The following is a 20,853-nucleotide window of genomic DNA, read 5'->3' on the forward strand; positions in this document are numbered from 1 at the left end:
CTTTCTTCTTTAGAGGCATGACAGTGTGAAGAATAAACAAACCAAAATTAATACTATACCGAATTCCTAACTTTCTGTATAAAGGCACACAGAAATTTTTCCTGAGGCTAAAATTCATGTCCAAAAGCCATCACTTTATCTAAAACTATATTTGAAACACTTTCAGAGACACCAAGCTTCAGACAAGATCACACAGTTATAGCAAGGAATATCTATCTGTAGGGTATGTAGTGAGGCGGAAAGTCTTACTATTAGGCATAAGAGAAGATCAACCCCCGATAAACCATATTTGCTTTCTCCAAATTCTCGATAGTACTGGTAGGCTCTCTGAAAAGAAAAACAGGTAGCTGAATACATTTTCTTCACAATTCCCACTTAAGTAACACGTATTTTTTCCACACTTAACTATTTTCTTCATTAAACTCAGTTCTGTGTGCACTGGTGACACACATACCCTAGAGAGCAGAGGAATCCCCTACTAAATAACTTTCCTCAATATGAAGATAATCTGTATCTCTTCCATTAAAAAAATCTTTTGACTTAAAGTAAAAGCATTTATTGAAAGCAAAACAGAGAGCAGTGCTTACACTGTATAAAGTTTAGGAATGAAGGTACTTGTCCTAAGTTTCCCCTGTAAACCCATTCATGGGATCTTGTCTTCTCTCAGTGATGGCTGTTTTCTCAATCAGAACACGTAGCCGTTGACATTACTCTTTATCACTGGTCAGTAATGGAGGAAGCAAGGTCATTACTCCTGACTCTCCGGTAACAAGTCTAGATTTGTGTGTGTCATCTACTTGTGTCTTAGGAAAAAAGTAATACTAAGCAAAAGGACCAAGTATGGTCATAACTTCCAGTCATTGCTTTGTCAACAGCAAAAATAAAAGATATTTTTGCAGACAAGACTCCCCTCTCCCCCATAGAACACAATTAACGAAACTTGGTATGTTATGCTTAAAGCCATTTCAAGTAGAGTCGTGAAGGTTCCCAAAAATTGTGATCTCAACTGAGCTTCTGTTGACATTCATGATACTAGGTTTCTCTGATTCTCCATGGTCTTGGTCTCCCAAGGACTTTGGTTTTCTCTGCAAGACATGCTTATTTTTTTAATCCCCCCTAATTCTTACTCATCCTTTAGGGGCATCACTTCTCTAGAATTCTCTGACTTCTCAGGGTACCAGCTTTGCTTTGCATGGTCTTCCCCAGCCCTTGGCCTGTTGATCTGTCTGTTTCTGCTAAGCTCTGTGAAAGAAGAACTGGACAATTTTGCTCATCGGGTGTCCCTAATTGCTAGCAGGGTGACGAGCACAGAATGGGGTTTATTATACACCTGGGAGTAATTGAATAGTATTGTGTATGAACTTGTCCTCAGTCATTCATGAGCACCCATCGAAGCAGGAAGTTCTTTTGAAATCTAGCTGGAGCTAATAGCATCCAACCACGCCTACACTTTTGCAAAGTGCCTTAGGTACAGATTTTTAACAGCTCTATTGAGGCTTCTTTTCATGCTATAAAATCTACTCAGAGAGTAGAGTCCTGCAGACTCAGGACCTTTCTCACAATGTAAGCGTCACCACAACTCAACCTCAGAGCATCTAATTATCAAAAGCAATCCCCCTGTGTCTGTTGGCTTCTGCTCTCCCAGCTCACTCACCCACCTTCCATTTCTGTAGATCTAAGCACGGAAAATAGCTTACATATTCCATTTATTAAGGGAACAGTTGATCACATTTCTTACCATTTCCAAGACAATCAGGAGCGCATTCAATGAAAAGGAAGGAACTAACATCATGGCAGAAATAAGCAGTGCCTCATTGAAGGGATCCATCAAAACCGTGTCAAACATAATCGTTATGACCTACGGGGCAAGTACAAGAATGACAAGTGACACATCAAATGACAGGATTCCACAATTTTCCAGATAAAAATACAAATACATGGCCATAACAATTTCCTATCTCTGAGACAAAAAAAGGAATGGTTTTGTTTACATATATATATATATATATTATCTCCCCATTAGAAAATTAGTTTTAACAGCACATGTTAATTATTCATATCGTGTGTTCTATATGACCTTTCTTTTTTTAATAGGGAATGCTGAGTCTCATGATGCTAAACATGTACTATACCACTGAGCAGCACCTCTGACCTGTGCGATATTTGAATACACACATACAATATGTACCAATTAAATTAGGGTAATTCGTACCATCTTATCATTTATGTTTACAAACTCTGAGTTAATCCTTTCTTGATACTGTGTGTGTGTGTGTGTGTGTGTGTGTGTGCGTGTGTGTGTGTGTGTGTGTGTGTGTGTGTGTGTGTGTATGATGTGCACATACTCATGTTGGTTCCACTGTGCAGTGTGCTTTTAGAGATTGTTTTTGATATGTGTGGGTTAGAACTCAGTGCCTGAACTTGGTTTATCAGCTCTCTGTCTCCCCTCCCCCCTTTCCTAACGTCTAATAACCACTCCTCTGATTGTAAGCACTTTCCTTAGCTCTCACGTCAGGAGAAGAAGATATGCTGTTTGTGGTTTCATATCTGCTTTCACTCCGTATAATGCCTTCAAGTTCTGCCCACCTTTCTGCAAAGGACAGTACTTCAATCTATGGCTGCATAATAACATACCCTTACATTTTTATGTGGCAAACTCTCTACATAGTCATCCACCAATTGACATTTAACAGTGAAGCCATTTGTTTGCTATTGCAACTAGAGACACAGTAAGCTCGAAATGCATCTTTCTCTGTGGTATGCTGATTTAATCTCCTTAGTATTCACACCCAGAAGTGAGGACCCTTCGGACTGTACCCTGTTCTGGATGTATAGACTTACATCCCATCAACAGGCTGTGCATGATGTTTCTTTTACTCTGCATGCTTGCCTACATGTTACTTCTGTGTGAGCTATAAATGAAATAAATGATATAACACTTGCAATTTCCTGATGGGGAATCGATTTCAAAAATATACTTGCTACCCATTCCACTTTGTTTTTGAGCATCTACTCCAACCACTTGTTCATTTCTAACTGGACTATGTGTTCCTGTTATTAAATTATTTCAGTTCCTTATACAGTCTAGCTATTAACCTTTTGCCTTTTGGGATATGACCCCTCCCCAAAAAAAATGCAAGAAACAAAAGTAAAAATCAACAGATACATGGGATTCTGTAACCTCAAAGCAAAATGGACTATGGTCATAGTAAAACAATGACAAGATTGATACAGTGTCTGGTGATGGAAACTTGGCTAACTACTCAGTGTTAGTGAAATCGTGGTTGTTAAAAGAGAATCAACAGGGGTTGGGGATTTAGCTCAGTGGTAGAGCGCTTGCCTAGCAAGTGCAAGGCCCTGGGTTCGGTCCCCAGCTCCAAAAAAAGAAAAAAAAAGAAAAAAGAAAAAAAAAAGAGAATCGACAACCATTACTCCATTTAAACCAGCATATTCCTACCAGTAATCTATAGACATTTGTCCTTATCCCCACAGATACATGTAGTCTTTATTCCTTATCTAGGAAACATCTCTTCGCAATAGACGGAGACCACTGCAAAACAGCACAACCAATCAAAATGCAGAGTTGTGGAGACCCACCCCAGTGCATACATCTGCACACCATTCCAGCACCTAAGGCTCAGGGAACATTGTGGAAGGGGGGCTGGAAAGATTAAAATAGGCAGAGGATCAGAGACTTTGCTGTGAGACTGTTTCTCCTAGTAACATCACAAGCTATGCTCACTGTCAACAACATGACCACCCAAGCATGAGCTGAACAAGCGTGACAACAGCTAATGTGCCAAGCTGTACAGCGCAAAGCCTGTGAGAACTCAACCCTACGCCACCCTATAGGCCACTAAGTAAAGCAGGGAGCCAGAGAGGTGGTGCTCCCCAGGGAAGAGCACACCGATTGTTTTCCGACACCAGATGACCAGCCCTGAAAAGATACATACAAGTAATATTATGGGGGCTGAACAGGTTGTATTTGGAAATATATGTGTGAATACGAATACATATATGCCTACAGCAACAATTAATGAAAACAAGGGCCACAAGTTGAAGAAGAGTTCGGAGTGGTATGCGGGAGGATCCCGAGGGAGGAAAGGAAATGGAGAAATGTAATTAAATTAGAACTTGAAAAAAAACTAAAAAATGACACAGAACTGGATTGGAGAACACATTCCTCAAGCTATTAATCAGACTAAGAGGATTCTTTATAGATGAAAAGACTAGAGGTTTAGGACAAAGCTAAAATGACTACATGCACTTTCCCGACTCAATCCAAAGTAATAACACGCACACATCCTAGAGGTTGCACACATTGTTCTTCAAATCTTTATGTCTTCCCGGATGATGGGTCATTCACTAAAAACAATGTAGAATAGAACCAAGTGCTTTCTAACTATATATTAAGTTAGAGCGTAATAACTGTCTCAGACGGCGAGTCTGAAAGACTGCTCTCGTTGTGCCGCAAGTTCTGTAATCTCTGTGCCAACGTGTGGAACCCTTGTCCACATTTATTCTTCTCCTCTCTCACATTTCCGGGCACACTTATATTTAAAAAAAATTACTTCCTGCTTCTGATCACCTGAAGACCCTTATTATGTCAATCATCCCAGTAGGACCTACAACTATCTCGGAATTGCCGTTAAGCTTTTTTAGTGAATTTTGGGTCACACAGTATTGAGGCATGCTTCTGCTGTGGCTAATGAATGCCTGTCTCTTCATCAGAGTCTGCTCCCTGCAAACTAGCGTAAGTTACGTTCACAAGGCCATAGGTTGCAAAAGCACTGAGCCAGAGGAGCACCGGACCCAAATCTTAAGTGACTTCTCTGTAGAGACAACAAAAGGAGAGGAAAGAGTCACAGACAAGCCATTGTTCCAGGATGCCAGTTATTCGGCTCTGGAGGTAAAGAAGCTGCCAGAGAACCTGGGAAGGAATTGACTCTGCCATCTTCAAGGCTGACAGCACCCTCGTCAGCAGCCATATTGACCTTGACCCTGAAACACTCAACCACCAGTTCCCAGAAATAATTCCTTCAGAGTTGAAATGGAAGGAGTCGGTATGGTTGCTTCGCTCACTTCTGCTAGACACGTGAAAGAGTATTTAGTGGAAATGAAAACCAGGTGAGTTACAGTGAGATTATCTCTGAGGTGATCCGTTCTGCAGACTCAGTGTTGGGGATAGCTGAAAACCATCGGCAATTCTGTCAGCTGATCAAAGCTGCCTTCAAGTGTCTGACACACGGATTCTCTCGGCCAGCCTCAAACATGGTACTCCGTAGTCCTGTACGTAGCTTCTCTACTTTGGATGGATTGTGAGGGTGAAGGTAAGAGTAATAGATGCCCCTGGTAAATGCAGCCAGATCCAATCCAGAGTCATGAAATAGGAATGCTGGATATTAATAAGGGACATCAGTCAGCTGTGCCCACCCATTTTCTGTAGAAGTCAGCGGATGGCATCAAACAAGTATATTTTCTCACAGATGGTCTTGGGTTGGTGCCTCTCATAGTTTCAGGACCCCCATTCCAAAAATTTAGAGGTACAATATAGACGATAAGGCATTCAGTCATGTATCAGGAATATCAGCTTAAAGGCAGCATCAATAGCATTCCAGGTCTTCACTGCTTGGGCTACTATATAGAACAAAGCTTCCCATAATCCCTGACAAGCTCTCCTTTTTACCATACCTATGGCTATGAAATAGATGTGGGTATTAATAAATTATTTAACCTAAGAATTAAAGTTGGTGTCTGTAATTCTCACACTTGAGGTTAGAACAGACTTCCCAGGTCAGGCACACCCAAACTGCTGTGTGCAGGCCACATGCACGCCAGGACAGCTACTGGTGTAGACCAACAAATTTACAGATGAGAAGAGCATATTGTGATGTCAAAAGTTGGACAACCCCTACTCCTCAGAATGGCTTAGGGAGCCATTACTGGTTCTCATATTGAAGGGAGTCCCTTGGCTCTGAAGGCTCTGAAAACTCAACAGCACATTTAAACTTTGGTCCTCTCTCTCTCTCTCTCTCTGTGTGTGTCTCTCTGTGTCTCTCTCTGTCTCTCTTTGTCTCTCTCTGTGTGTCTCTCTGTGTCTCTCTGTGTCTCTCTCTGTCTCTCTCTCTCTCTCTCTCTCTCTGTCTGCCTCTCTCTCTCTGTCTCTCTCCCTCCCTCTGTCTCCCTCTCTCTATCTGTCTCTGTCTCTATCTCTGTCTCTCTGTCTCTCTCTCTGTCTCTGTCTCCCTCTCTCTCCCTCCCTTCCTCCCTGACTCTCTCCCTCCCTCTCTTTAATTCTCAGTTACATTCCCAGGTCCTCCTTTCTTCAGGGTAATTTTTAATTTGAAACCTTTGAGAACAATAAGCATTTGAAGTCCAGGCGTTCCTGGACTTGTGGGATAACCGCATACGCATGAGATGCCTTTGGAGTAGAATTCAAACCTTAAAATCTAAGTGACGTTTCACGTGTACTTTACGTGCGTAACTTTAAATGATCTGTAGGGAAGGCCGGGTAGGTTTTGCTGGGCACTTGAATTCTGGCATGAAAGCATCACAGGAAGTTGGCTGTTGTGGAATCGTGTCAGCTTTTGAAAGGTTTGGGGCACTGGATTCGAATGTTTAAATTTAATCTACATTTTCAATTTTCCCACTGCCCAAGACAAGGAATGACTGTGCTTAATAAGGTTCATACTTACAATAAAGAAGCAAATTGACCAGAGGCCGCTGTTTTTCCTCTTTTTGCCAAAAACAAATGATATCACGTACGTCAAGAAGACAAGAGAAGCTGCACAGCCAAAAGCGAGAAGGACCTGGAGATAATTCAGATAGCGTCAGTTAAGATGAGACAGCGGGAGATTTTAAATTACAAATGTTTAAAAATATTTTTATTATACTGGTGTTCTGCGTGTTGTTAAGCATATCCAACATTCTGAAATACATGGACAGCCACCATGGCATTTTACCTTTAACTACCGGGCACCGTGTTACTTACTATAGACAGCACGATTTCGCCTGTCAAGTAGATGTGCATCAGTTTTGTCGTGTATAACGTGATGTAGCCCGTGAGAAGAATTCCACTGAGAAGAGTAATGTCCACGAGCGCCTGCCCACACCAGTAGGCAGAAGGGTAGAGGCCAGAAATCCACAGCTGGGAGTCAGCTTTCTTCTGATGAGAGAATATGGATGGTACATCAGTTCAGTTAAATTGCAGAGTGTTTTTGTCTGGTTGGTTTTTGTTTTGTGGGGTTCATTTTTTGGGGGGGGTAGTAGTCTCTTATGTAGCAGAGGTTGGCTGGCATTATACATAAAAGATAACCTTTAACTTCTGATCTGGTTCCCATCTCCCAGATGCTAGGACTAAAGGTACGGGACACTCTGCCTGGTTTATCAGGCATGGGGATTGAACCCTTGGCTTTACGCATGCCAGCTTGGACTACATGGTGTGGTTCTTTCGGCTGAGGGGTTGTGCGCAATCTGTGAACCCCAGGATTGTGAACATGAAACATATTGCTGCGGCATGGCTCGGCCCTAGCACATGCCTTCTATCCACGAGCTTTCTGTTCACTGTAAACAGGTCCTGTAGTGCGGCTCACCCTAGCATACACCTTTAGTTCAAAGAGCTACCTGTGAACAGGACTGAATAAAGTCAACGATAGGTCAAGTGTCAGAGAGGCAACCAGCTGACAGGGAGTGAACATTAGAAAACCCAGGAAAGAGGAAGGAGGGGCTTTGAGTTGAAGGGTATTTAAGACAGTATGGAGTAGAAGAAAGAGGTCTTTTCTGTTTGGGTGTTGGTGGGGTAGGAAGGTCAGCTGGGTGCTGTCTCTGCCGCTCTGAGCTGGGAAGCTTCCACCACAGCATCTGACTCCTGCATCTTCATTTGGTAATTCGAACGTTTGGGATTTTGTTTTAAAAACCAACAGGGTTGCTTTGACTGTTCAGTCTTTTGTGCTTCTATAGGGATCTTAGAATTACTTTCCTAATACTGTGAAAAATAGGATGACAACATCCTAGGGATCAAATTGGATAGAGTAGATGATGACCTTCTCATAATAGGGTTTTGTCAAACTTTATTCCTACCTGGAGAGGGACACTTTCTTTAAAGTATATTATATAAATTAATACTCATATCAAGTCTATGAGATTGATTTTATTCTTAGCTCCACTCCCAGGCATTATCTTGGGAAGTACTTGAATTTTGATCCTTGGAAAAATCCTATCAATTTCATGTCCTATTGTGTCAAATGTCTGCACACCACACATGGGTCTCTAGTATGCATTTGCTATCTTTAAGGTAAGATAATGCCCCAAATTCTGTTTGAGAAACCACCATCTCCCATTCCGACTTAAACAGCCCCTCCACTTAATTACCTGAGGTGATAGCAGAGAAAGTTCCCCAGGCCTTTTTATCTTTTTTCTTTCCTTGGCGTGTGTCAAACTATGGTGTGGGTGTTGGAGTTCTGTGGTCTGAGATCATGAAGTGAGGGTTCATCTTCAGAAATGTCAAGTTGAGTTGTTGGTTTTGGACATTTGTTTTTGGGGTCACAGGCTGGGCTCTGGCTGCCCCCAGTAAGCCAGGGCTCACAGTCCACCCTAACGTGTCACTCAAAGGGACAAAGATTACCAAAAGGCAGAGAAAAGCGATTGGTCCAAGCAGTCACATCGGGAAGACAAGAAACAGATGAAAGGGTCTAATCAGGGATGCTGACATGAGGTTTGGGTTCCCAGAGTGGCATGCACAACTAAGCAGGCACAGTGAAGGTGTGGGCCATTGTGGACCCATCCCACTCTCGGCTCCGTCTCTCCAGCAAGGTGGTCTGCTAAAGTTGTAAGAACTGTGTGAAACCTCTCTGTGGGGGACAAGATCCTTTTCTGTCTGGCATCAAGCTTCAGCCTTTTCCTCCTCCTAAAATGGTTTCTAGGAAAAGTTTAATTCTTTGGAGATTATTGTTTTACTAGTCTGGTCACCAAAAGGATGTTGGGGAACTCTCCTGTTAAAGTAGCAGTGCCTCATGACTGGCTTTCTGAACTTGGCACAAAATGGAGACCCCCTTTCTCAGTGGGCTTTCCCGTCTCTGCCTGTCATCGTGTGGAGAGTGTCTCTGAACACAGGTAGCTTGGCCTTGGCTGAAAACTGACCTCATACAGAGTCTCCGCAAGGCTGCACAACCCAGCACACACTCTGGTTTCCTGCCCACAAGATGATTAGATGCTGCATTATAACTAATCAGTCCTTCTTGCTCCCTGTATGCTGAGACCCTTTCCACCCAGACTCATAAAAGGCTCTTATATACCCTACCCCTGAAACAATAAAGTAGACTTGTCTCGCTGCAGTGGATTCCAGAGGTCATTCCACTCATATTCCCTGCTGTCTGACCCTGCTCTCCACCTCTGCTCCCTTTGTCCCCTCAGGTTGTTGTCCAACAGCCGTGGGGAGACAGAGGGGTCACAGGAGGAACATAAATGTTTGTATAATGTAGGCATGTTATTGTGTACTGTGTAAAGACACCCTGATTACTCAAATGCTGGTTTCTGTCACACACACACACACACACACACACACACACACACACACACACACCCTGTGTCTGTTTGCAATCTTTATCCTGAGATTCTCCTGTCTCAGTGTTGTGTAAACATTGCTCCCTAACTATTCTCTGGTTGGTCAATAAAGGAGCTGATCAGCCAATGACTGATCAGGGAAGACAATAGGGATGGACTTCCTCCCAGCCAGAGGAAGGGGAAGAAGAGCAAGAAATAGGGATTCACCATAAGGAGGGTCCAGGTGAGACCATGAGAAAACACCTGGAGACCAGAGAGCCAGATCAGTATTAAAATGCAGGTATCACTAGGATTTTAACTGGGAAGTAGCCAGATTGGCTTAGAGGATTAAAGTACAATAATAGTGCTCAGTTGTTGTGCCCTTAAAGCTTGTTAAATAAGTATAAGAATCCAGTCTCAACTATTTGGGAGCCAGCTGGCTTAGAAGGAAAACCACAACACCAATAAAAATGCTACCAACACTATAAAAGCTACCAATCTCTTTTGCTAATCCCGTGATCCCACACCTTCAGGGGACAAGCTGTCTCACAGCACTTACTTCATTCACCTCTTGTATGCACCAGCATCCTTGCTTTAGGACAGACCCCTCTCCTGGTGGAATCACTGGTGTGTGCTTGTTAGCATCGAACCTAATGCTCTCAATAATCCCCGATCCCTGCGATTGATTTTATGAGATATTCAATTATGTTCCCAAGCACGTGCTACTGTGAAACTGGACGTGAGGGCAGTCAATGTATGCAAAGCCCATGGGATGTTAATCTACTCTTTGATACATATGACATTTTAAAAAAAATGTGTATCAACATTTAACTTAAATCACATGCAAAGAGATTTCTGACTGACTTCTTCATGTGTAAAAAGTGCTGGACTGGTGGACCTTGTCATAATGGAGATATAAATTCACTTTATTTGCTTGTCTTAAAAATGTATGGCTAACATTGCCTGGCTTATATAAGCATTGCACATGTGTGCATGTGTGGGGGTGGTTGAAACTACAAGAATTTTTAAGGTAAATTAATAATGTATAACTATTGAAAATAATTACATTGTGTTTAAGAACCTGAGACCCACAAATCAAATTCCCTAACCACATTTTGCTTGGTACACCGATGTGCAATGCCATGTTAATCCATGGATAATGAAAAGACCTCTAAATATTTTCTAGTTCTCATTACGTGAGGTCAGGTGTGGGGGTTTCCAAAAATAAGCTTTCTAAGTTGCTGGCAATAATTCCAAACTACATTATACTAAATTAGGCCATGTTTCAGTGCATCCCCATGCCCCAAAGAAAAAATATTTTGCACGTATATGATTAAAAATACAAATACTGAGCTGTGAATGAGCCAGTCTCAAGGAGAAGAGTGGGAGAGCTGTCCCTCTCACTGTGTCTCCCTGCTGTGTCATGGATGAGGGAGAGATATCCTTCTCCTTCCTCCTCCTTTACCACTGTGCCAGGTGGGAGAACGCCCTGGGGTCATACGAACAGGAGAGCTGGCCCTGCAGCTTGCCTGGGCAGCACAGTAGACCTGGCTCTGGGGGTAGGAATTGCAGATGAGTCAGCCCAAGAGCTGTCCATGACACTTGTCTTCTGGGCAGTGGTATATAGATGAGAGATAGCCTCCTCTCTTCCCGCATCCCTCACCGTCTATGGCAGAAGGGAGAGCTGGCCCTGTGGTTATGAGAGTGGGAGAACTGGCCATGTCCCTCACCAGCTGCAAAGCTCAGGAAAGCCCTGGGCCTTACCTGGGCAGCAGAATAGAGGTAGCCCTGGTTGTGGGGGTGGGGGAGGTAGGAGTCGGGGGCTGAGGTGGGAATGGGGGGTGGTGCTGGTGAGAGTGTGAGAGCCAGAGGGTTGGCCATCTCCGATACCTGCCAGGCCCAGATTCAGGCTTTGAACTGGCCCACCCCAACACCCACCCCTTTGATGAACTACTGGAGTTCTACAGACCCAAAACTACAGGATCTCCATGACACAGGGCACAACAGGAGTGCCAGTGAGGTTCTGGGGTTGATAGAGTAGCAGAGGCCAGACTGATGATTCATTGCAACCAACATTCACAAGCAAAGAAGTGTGGACAAAAGGGAGTACTATGGGACACACTGTGACACACTGCAGCTTCTACAGTGAGATTTTTTCCCCCTCTGTCAGGAGGTGGCAAGGTTGAGGGTAAGGAGACGATGTGTGGGATTGGGGTACGTGATGTGAAATTCAGAAAGAACGAATAAAAAGCTTTTTTTTTAAAAAAATACAATGATTGAAATTATTAGCATCCCCTACCCACACTTCTTACTTTAAAATCACTGATGCTACTCATGGCGATATGTGGAGAAACACTGCACACAATAAACAGAATGGACAGGGAAGCTTCCAGTATCCCAAACCAGACCACCACGATGCCCTGCAAATACAAAAGGAGTTTTAGTGGCAGATCCAAGTATCATCTATTGATCTGCAAAACCGTACCTATCACTTACCACAAGACTTCAACTCAAAACACAGAAGAAGCCAAGACTATGTTAGGACCTACTTTCGGATATATATCCAAAAGAACAAGCAGGGGTCTTTTGAAGAGATATCCAGACAGCCATGTTAATAGCATCCTAACGACAACCCAGGATGCAGAAAGAACTCAAAGGCCATTAGCAGGAGTATGAAGAAACAAAACCAAATACATACATATCTGTATAGTAAGCATTGTTCAGCTTTAACGGGAAGAAAATCCTGTCAAAGGTTTCAAGACAGATCCGCTTGGAATATACAATGTGAAACAGAAACAAACCAGCCAAAAGGTACAAATGCTGTGTGTTTCCACTGCATGGGGTATGTAAAGTAGTCAAATTCCTAGAAACAGTAAGCGAGAAGGTGGTTACCGGAAGCAGAGGAGAATTAAGAGGAGAATTAAATTGGCGTTTAGTGGATGCAGAGTTCCTCCTGCCTTAGACCAAGGAATTCTGAGTGCTGAGCAAACTGTAAATAAAATCAGTTTACAAGTCCAGGCCGGTAGCTAGAGGGACGTCTCAATGGTAGAGTGCCTGTCAGTCCTGCAGAGAACCCGGGTTCCCTTCCCAGCATCCACCCAGAGCTTACGACTGACTCTTCTACGGCTCTCTTCTGGCTTCTTGGACACTGCATGCACAGAGTATACAGACATACGTGCAGACAAAACACCTATGCATGTAAAATAAATGCACCTATTTTTTAAATGAAAAAAATCAAGAGGCCGCTAACCACTGCTTCTTCTCTTTTCCCTTGAGATCCTAGGGATCAAACTTAGCACAACCTTGAATGTGCTAGATAAGTTTTATACCTCCAAGCTACATTCCCCAGCCCCTGGCTTTAAGTTTCAAAGAGTTCCCTTAAGTTCTTACTTCTTGAATCATCCCGTGTCCTCCCCATCACACAGTCATGTGTACAATACTTTAGCTCATAGGTATAAACACACACACATATAAACACACATAAATATAATGTATATAAATACATTTTATACACATATATTATATACATGTGTTTTATATACATTTATGTTACGTGTGTATTATATATATAAATATATAATGCACGTGCATACACTATATGATGTGTGTATTGTGTATACATATAGTATGTATAATATATATGTGTGTATATTATATGTGTATATATGTGTGTGTTCATATATGAATATATATTCATCACTGATCCGCTAAGTATATTCCATCTCACTTTTTCCATTATCTGCAGAAAACCTACACTAGCATGTACTTCCAGCTCTGCTGATTCAGTGGAAGCTACTTTGAGACATTTTCATAAACTAAGATTCCCCACGGCTGGTCCATTTCTGATCCTGCTTCCAATGGGAAACATCTGGAGTCCATTTTAACTATTTCTCTTGTCCATCAGAAGATGAATCCCACTGCAAACACTTGAAATAAGGAGGAAATGATCACACAGTGGTTACATAGGCAACGTCTATACCACAACAACGGTGGCATGGGAAAATGCTGTGAACGGATACTCTTGAGTTGTGTGAAGACATCTGTTTGTCATTCATTAGTCTTAGTTCCTGCACAACTGTGTCCCACAAAGAAAGCTCCCACCTACGTCTGCATCTTGTAGCGCACCCCTACCTTCGGGGCTTTGGGCTTTGTCTTGAGATCATCCGTTCAGGGTTGGTTTTAGGGCAGAGACTAGTTTCGTTCTTGTTAGCACAGATATTGAGGCTTCTCCATACCATTTGTCAAAAACGCTATCTTTTCAGCAGTGTGACTTCTTGGTGTATTTGTCAAAATCATATGGCTGAAGTTGCATCGATTTATGTCTGGATCTTCTATCCGCTGATATCTGTGCTAAGACCACGTTCTTTTCACCACTAATGCTCTGTAGTGTAACTTGAAGTCAGGTAGAGTCAAAGCTCTGGCAGCACTAATTTACTCATAATCGCTTTGACCGCGTAGGGCATTTTGTGTTTCCATATGAATTCCAAGATTATTTTACTGCTTCTCCTTAGAAGAGTAATGGAATTTAGCCAAGATTATGTTGAATCTCAAGATTACTTTAGGTAGAACGGCCATATTCACAATACTGGTTCTACAAGTAAATCTATAGAAAGAGAGTATCTTCCCATTTTCTAGTCTCTTCCTTAGTTTATTTTAAGCAAAATGGGGGAAGGGCTTGAAGAGTTTTATCATTTTCATTGTTTCTCAACATCTCCATTTCCTCTCATGTCCCTCTGACTCCATCTCAAATCCATTACCTTCTGTCTAAATATTATATACACACACATATGTACACCACACATCTACATGTATATATAACCTACATTATATATGTATATTCATATTGCATATACATATGTATGTATAACTTATGAATGCATTAAATGTTTAGTGCTATCCCTACATGTATGTGTTTAGAGCTGACCAACCAGGGAGTTTGCCACTGGATAAAACTGATTCTTTCTTCAATATTATAAGTTTTCATTGTAGAGGTCTTTCACTTCCTTGGGTGGTTTATTACATTTTATGATTTTTAAGAATTATTAGCTGGGCGTTGGTGGCATATCTTTAATCCCAGCAATCAGAAGACAGAGGCGGGCAGAGCTCTGTGAGCTTGAGGTTCCAGGACAGCCATTGTTGTCAGACAGAGAAACCCTGCCTCAAAAATAATAAAACAAAAATATATTTTTTAAAGATTTATTTATTTATTTTGTATATGAGTACACTGTAGCTGTCTTCAGACACACCAGAAGAGGGCATCGGATTCCCATTACAGATGGTTGTGAGCCACCATGTGGTTGCTGGGATTTGAACTCAGGACCTCTGGAAGAGCAGTCGGTGCTCTTAACCACTGAGCCATCTCTCCAGCCCACAAAAATATATTTTAAAAAGAAATATTTATTTATCTATTTTATGAATGTGGGTCCTTTTCTGTATGTGTAGCAATACAACAGAAGAGAACATCCGATCCCATTACAGAAAGTCGTAAGACATCATGTGGGTGCTGGGAATTGAACGCCAGGACTCTGAAAGAGAAGCCAGTGCCCTTAATTGCCGAACCATCTCTCCAGCCTGCATTTCGTGATTTCAAGGCTATTGTGATTGGGGATTATTTTCCTGCATTTCTTTTCAGTGTGTATCTAGGTAAACTACTGATTTTAATGCTAACTGTGCATTTTTCCTGATTTTTCGATGAAGTGTTTATTAGTTCTATGAGTTCATAGCACAGTCTTCTTTTTATTTTCTTTCATCATCATCACCATCATCATCATCCTCATCATCATCATCCTCATCATCATCACCACCACCACCACCACCACCATCATCATCATCATCATCATCATCATCATCATCATCACCATTTGGGTGTGCTGTCTGTGTGAGTGGGTGTAAGTCACATCTGCAGAGGACAACATTGTGGAATCAGTTCTCTCCTTCCACCTGCATGTAAATTCTGGGAATCAAACTCATGCCGTAGGGTTTTTATTGGGAGATCATTTGCCTTCCCACGAGGTCATGCCACTGGCCAGGTGTTGAAGTCTTTAGGGCCTCTTAGATACAAAATCAAATCATCTCTAAATAAGAAAGCCGATTTCTCCCTTCCCTGTTTGAATCTCCTATTTATTTCTATGGCTTTAGTGTTCTAGCTACAACTTGAAGCGTTCTACTGAGTAAGAACAGAGAAAGGAGGCACACCCTTGCCTTGTTCCTGATTTTAATGAAAACGTTTCAAGTTCCTTTCCACTTAGCATGACGTTGACTATGGGTTTGTCATAAACAGCTCTCCTTATGTGTCAATGGTGCCTATATCCCTAATCTCTCCAGCACTTTTTGTAATATTTCTTTTATATTTTGAGATTATAACATAATTAAGCCATTCCCCCCTTCCCTTTCCTCCCTCCAAACTCCCTCTCTCATACATCCTTCCTTGCTCTGTTCCAAACTCATGGCCTCCTTTTCATAATTGTCATGTCTACATGCACACATGTATGCTTCAATACATAAATACAACCTGGCCAGTCTATATACCGTTATTTGTGTGTATTGGTTTTCAGGGCTGACCATTAATTGGATAATCAACTGGTGAGCTCCTCCCTGGGGAAGACTATTTCTCCTGCTCTCAGCACTCCTTAGTTGCCTGCATTTCTTTGTGCAGGGTTGAGGCTTCAAGATCTTCTCACCTACCCCACCCATGTTAGCACATCTATCGTTCTTGTCTTTCTTCAGCTCAAAACGGAAGATATTGGAGTTTGTCAAAGGCATTTTATGCAACTATTGCAATGATTATGTAACTTTTGTTCTGGAGGACATCTCTATGACTAATCAATTTTACTTACATACAGACATCCGACAATCCCTGCATCTCTGAAATGGAATCAGACCAATCAAAATACTTTAAATATTTTCCTCAGTTTGCTTTATGAATGATTTACTGAGAATTTCTGTATTTGTGTGCATCAAAGAAATTAGTGTGTAGTTTTCTTACTTTATTGTTCTGCTCTATGTGGTTTGGGTACTGACATGAAGGAGACTTCGTATGTGAGACCAGAAGTCTTTTCTCCTACCTTTGCAATCTGCTAAGCCCTGGCTTTAATTTTTCTTTAAGAATCTGGTAGAATTCTTCACTAACTTCATCAGGACCTGGACTTTGGTGTTTTTTTTAATCATAAGGATTTTATTACCTCTTCAATTTAATTGTTTACTATAGGTATGTTTAAATTTTTTTTTATCTCATTTTGGTACAGCATATGCATCTATAAGTTCATCCATCCTGGACAAAGAATACAAATTAGGACTACTTCGAGACTGGTTCTCACAGTTAGAAGAGCTACTTTCAAGGAAGTGGTGGAGAGGAAGTGGGAGAAGGGGAATAAATAAAAATTTATTCACTGTTGGTGGGAGCGTAAACTGCTGACGCTGCTGTAGATATCAATGCAGAGATTACTCAGAAAAGCTAAAAGGGAAGCTACTGCATGACCCAGATACATGACTCTTATAAAATTATCCAAAGGACTCTAGATTGACAGGAAAAGTTACATAGGCTGCTGGGGAAGAAAAGTCATCAGTGGGTCCTGCTTGCTACAATATTTACCTGCCCGGCAAGATAGAACCAACCATTCCTGCAATGACGGCAAGATCATTAAGGGAAGAGATAATGGCTTTGCAACTAGATTTGAGATCTTCTCCATGGAAGGTAATGGGTGACTGTTACTGTAAATCTGGTCAAAAACCTGTAACTGGGGAGGTCACAGTACCTCCAGGGGATGGAGTGTACCACCGGTGTATTGATAAACAGACATGGAGCCATAATGCCTCCTGAACATTATGTTTATACCCATAGACGAATGCTGATCTTGTTTCTTTTTTGTGTAGCAGGAGGTGACGGCTGCTGCAGAGACTCACAACTGGTCACACTGCTGACTGAGAACAAGTGGTTTTTGAACACTCGAACCTGAAGAAGACATCTATATCATCCATTTGGAAGTCAAGGGAGCAATCATGGAAGATGGGGTGGGAAGACTGCTATGGTCACAGGAGGCAGAGGAGCAAATGAAATCCTGTCTCCAGGCTACCCCAGGCCACTGCAATCACAAGCAGAGGGAAGCCACAGCTTCCTGCAAAGCAACTACACACTAGGATGGGTGTTGAGTCCACTGGGGAAGAACAAGGGAGTCAACAGAGGTGCAAAAGGAGTAAGAGGGGATAGTTAAAGGGAATACACCCACAGTGCATTCTGTACGTATACGAAATTGTCAAAAATAAATTGGAATTTTGTCAAAACACAGAAATGGGAAATCACTGTCATTTCTGGACTAGGCTAACAAAAAAGGAAGTAGAATGACTCTAAGGCATGATGGTCTCTCTTGTTCTGTCTCTTGCCAATGCCTCCCTTCTAGAAACTTCCTAAAGCCTGGATTGTGAAAGTGCAGCCTGTGTCTATCTCTCTTGCAACTCAGACAAGCCGAGGGGTTGGTGGCATGAGTCAGACAGCGTACAACTCTGAGGACGCATTAACTATCCTTAGGGTCAACGATCAAATATGAGTGTCATCTTTTTGATTGTTCGGGATCAAACGAATGTAGTACTCACTGATGAGAGTACATCTTCCTCAAGCCTGATGTGCTGTGTATGATTGAGCATGCGAAGGATTCCATTGCTGATAACATTCATCAATATGGGAAAGCAGTGTAGCCTCTTGGTGTTACACACAGCTGAAAATCTGTAGTCCTTAAAAAACAACAAGAAAAGTAAGATTAAAGTCTTTGAAAAAGTAAAGGAACTGCATGCGCCTGCACACAGACAGACAGACAGACAGACAGACACACACACACACACACACACACACACACACCACAAATTCTAGCTGTGTATCGATGTTCAATTTAACTAGCTTTTCTGAGCCTCTTTTTCTCATCTATGAACGAGGAGTCTAAATGAACTCATACAGGGTTTGAGGTCCTTAGACAGTGAACAGGACAGAGACAAACCTACTTGATTCTACATTTTACTAGTGCAATCAATTTTGGTATCACTTCGTCCCTATTTTGAGAAGGAGGAAACTTCAGTTTGTAGAGTTTAAAGGCCCCCCATAACTGTTGTCAATGGTGAGCATGCACATAGGGAGTGAACATGGAATACAGGAGATTTTCATGGTTACATTGCCATAGAACCTTTATGATTTTGAAGATAACATTAATACTTAATGTCTATGAAAACACGCATCACAGAAATTCAGTATTGTCTGTTACAGGAATACTATCCATGGTGTGTGTAGTGGATATACAAGACACACCAAGCAGCTGTCAAACAAGGAGTTTCCCAAAGCTGACATCAAAATGATGACTCACTTTACAACATATTAAATATTATATATTTTTAAATATGTTTAAATGTTTACAATGTGTTAAAAGGGGCAAATTTTTAAGGCTTCTAGTGTTTTGTTTTACTCGTAGCAGGAAAGAAAGACATGCTTTTGATTAATTTTGTCTCTTCTCTTACCTTTATTGAAACACAAATAAGACTCAGGCATCCATTAGGATGAATTTGCAACACGTGTGCCCCTTAATAAGTCCCCCGAAGGCTTACACTGAACTTGAAATGCACGGGGAGTCATTTCCTATTTTAGATTTCATGTGGATCTGACGGTATTTAATGTACTTTCTCAATATATAAAACATCACCACTCACTTGACTTAAAGAAGGGTAGTTAAATTCATGATTGCATTCATTAATGATGATTGATTTCGTAAGTAATTTACCAAAGCAAGTCATCCGTTCCCTTTCGATGCGAGACTACTTAATTTGAAACAAAGGTGAAAAATGTTCCACCGAAATGTTTATTCAATGCGGACTCACATGCTTTGCTAAGTTGAGTTAGCATATATTAGCTTCCTGTGCTTTTTAAAACGGTTACAGGGTTACAGCGTAGGCCTTTGATGCTGGGTTTGAGTAGGTGCAGTCACCAAGGCAGAATCCAAGAGGAAAAGCATACCTTTTGTCTTCCGGAAACTATAATGGCTCCGTTGTAGGAAAGGCTCTCAGTGGCGTTTCTGTTCTCAAAGTCATCTACTTCCAAAACTATGTTTTGATGCTTCAGCGACTGCACGAAATCTTCAATATTTGACTCTAGTGTGATTTTTGATAATGGGGGTGGGGGAAGACAATATGAAAGCAAGTAAAAAACAAAACTTTTCACGAGCCCTATAAAGTTAACATCCTAGCATCCGTACCCTACCCTGAGCATACTTCATAAATAACATAATACTACGGCTGGCCTAAAAGTTATAAATCAGTCACTCACCCATCGCCTATTTAGCAAATCTTACATTATGGCGAACATTATGATGAAGTACCATCATGATTCCACGTAAGGTAAGTTAGTATGTATACTTCAAACAAGATAATTCTATTTTATAACGTTTATTTTTAGATGCGTATAAATTGATAGTTTCTGAAAAATTAATATGAGAAATACTACAGATTGTTCAGCCTGATAACATTTTCCTCTCCTTCATATTCTTAACAAATAAATAAAAATATTAAAATGTGTACATATAATTCATGTTTTCCACATTTGAAAAATGTATATTTTTTTGGGAAATAAAAAAAGGATGCCACCATAAATCAAAAATCCTTAAGCATTCTAAAAGAAGAAAATGTGTGAAATTTACATGGGAGAGAAATAAAATTGAGAAAAACTCATGGCCTGGTGCACACGGGAGAAAAATAGTAAATCAGTTTCTACAACGTCAAACAAAACTCAAGCGGATAACTGAGTTATCCTGCTCTGAGCCACAATCACGGGTGCTATTACCGGCTAGAGCTGGAGCGAGATGAGCGGTCAGGGGCACTCCGTGTTCCACACAAAGACAACTTCTCTAGTCATCTCTGGGACACCCCTTGTTTATAAAATACGGTGTCTAAGAAGAGAAGCAGGTCAAGACTTGGAGTAATCCCAAACAACGACCATCAAGGTAAATTAGAATGGACAATGGAAGAGACCATTTTTCTGGCCTTTGAAACAAGAGATCGTACTAGAAACACACAGTGTTCTAAGAATTGGACAAATAGTGTCAAACTTGAGACAAATCCGGGTCCCCCTGAGATGGAATGGGACACATGTAGAAAACCATATTTACATCTACTCTGGGGCAGTCGCACATCACAACTCCATTCCACAGTAGGCTACAAATAACGGTGTCCCACAGTCATATAAACCAAACAAGGATTTTCATATGAAAAGATGAACACGCTGTTAATGATCATATCAAACTTAGAGGAGGAGAAATAAGGCAGAATAAATCCCCAAAATAC

General features: G+C 41.5%; 1 protein-coding gene across 6 annotated transcripts in view; it reads right to left on the bottom strand.

Moving 5' to 3' along the window:
• The window catches only part of Abca6 (ATP binding cassette subfamily A member 6), a 69,510-nt gene that overhangs the window by 13,221 nt on the left and 35,436 nt on the right, over positions 1 to 20,853 (bottom strand). For all 6 annotated transcript variants that reach the window (XM_006247656.5, XM_006247654.5, XM_006247655.5 and 3 more), the window contains 7 exons: positions 19,532 to 19,665; positions 18,130 to 18,267; positions 11,853 to 11,960; positions 6,992 to 7,165; positions 6,696 to 6,809; positions 1,739 to 1,858; positions 250 to 327 (listed from right to left, as the gene is read on the bottom strand). In XM_006247656.5, coding sequence (XP_006247718.1) covers positions 250 to 327; positions 1,739 to 1,858; positions 6,696 to 6,809; positions 6,992 to 7,165; positions 11,853 to 11,960; positions 18,130 to 18,267; positions 19,532 to 19,665 — 866 coding nt within the window. The remainder of the gene's footprint in view (positions 1 to 249; positions 328 to 1,738; positions 1,859 to 6,695; positions 6,810 to 6,991; positions 7,166 to 11,852; positions 11,961 to 18,129; positions 18,268 to 19,531; positions 19,666 to 20,853) is intronic.

This window comes from Rattus norvegicus, chromosome 10 (genome assembly GCF_036323735.1).
Source record: "Rattus norvegicus strain BN/NHsdMcwi chromosome 10, GRCr8, whole genome shotgun sequence".
NCBI classification, from domain to species: domain Eukaryota; kingdom Metazoa; phylum Chordata; class Mammalia; order Rodentia; family Muridae; genus Rattus; species Rattus norvegicus.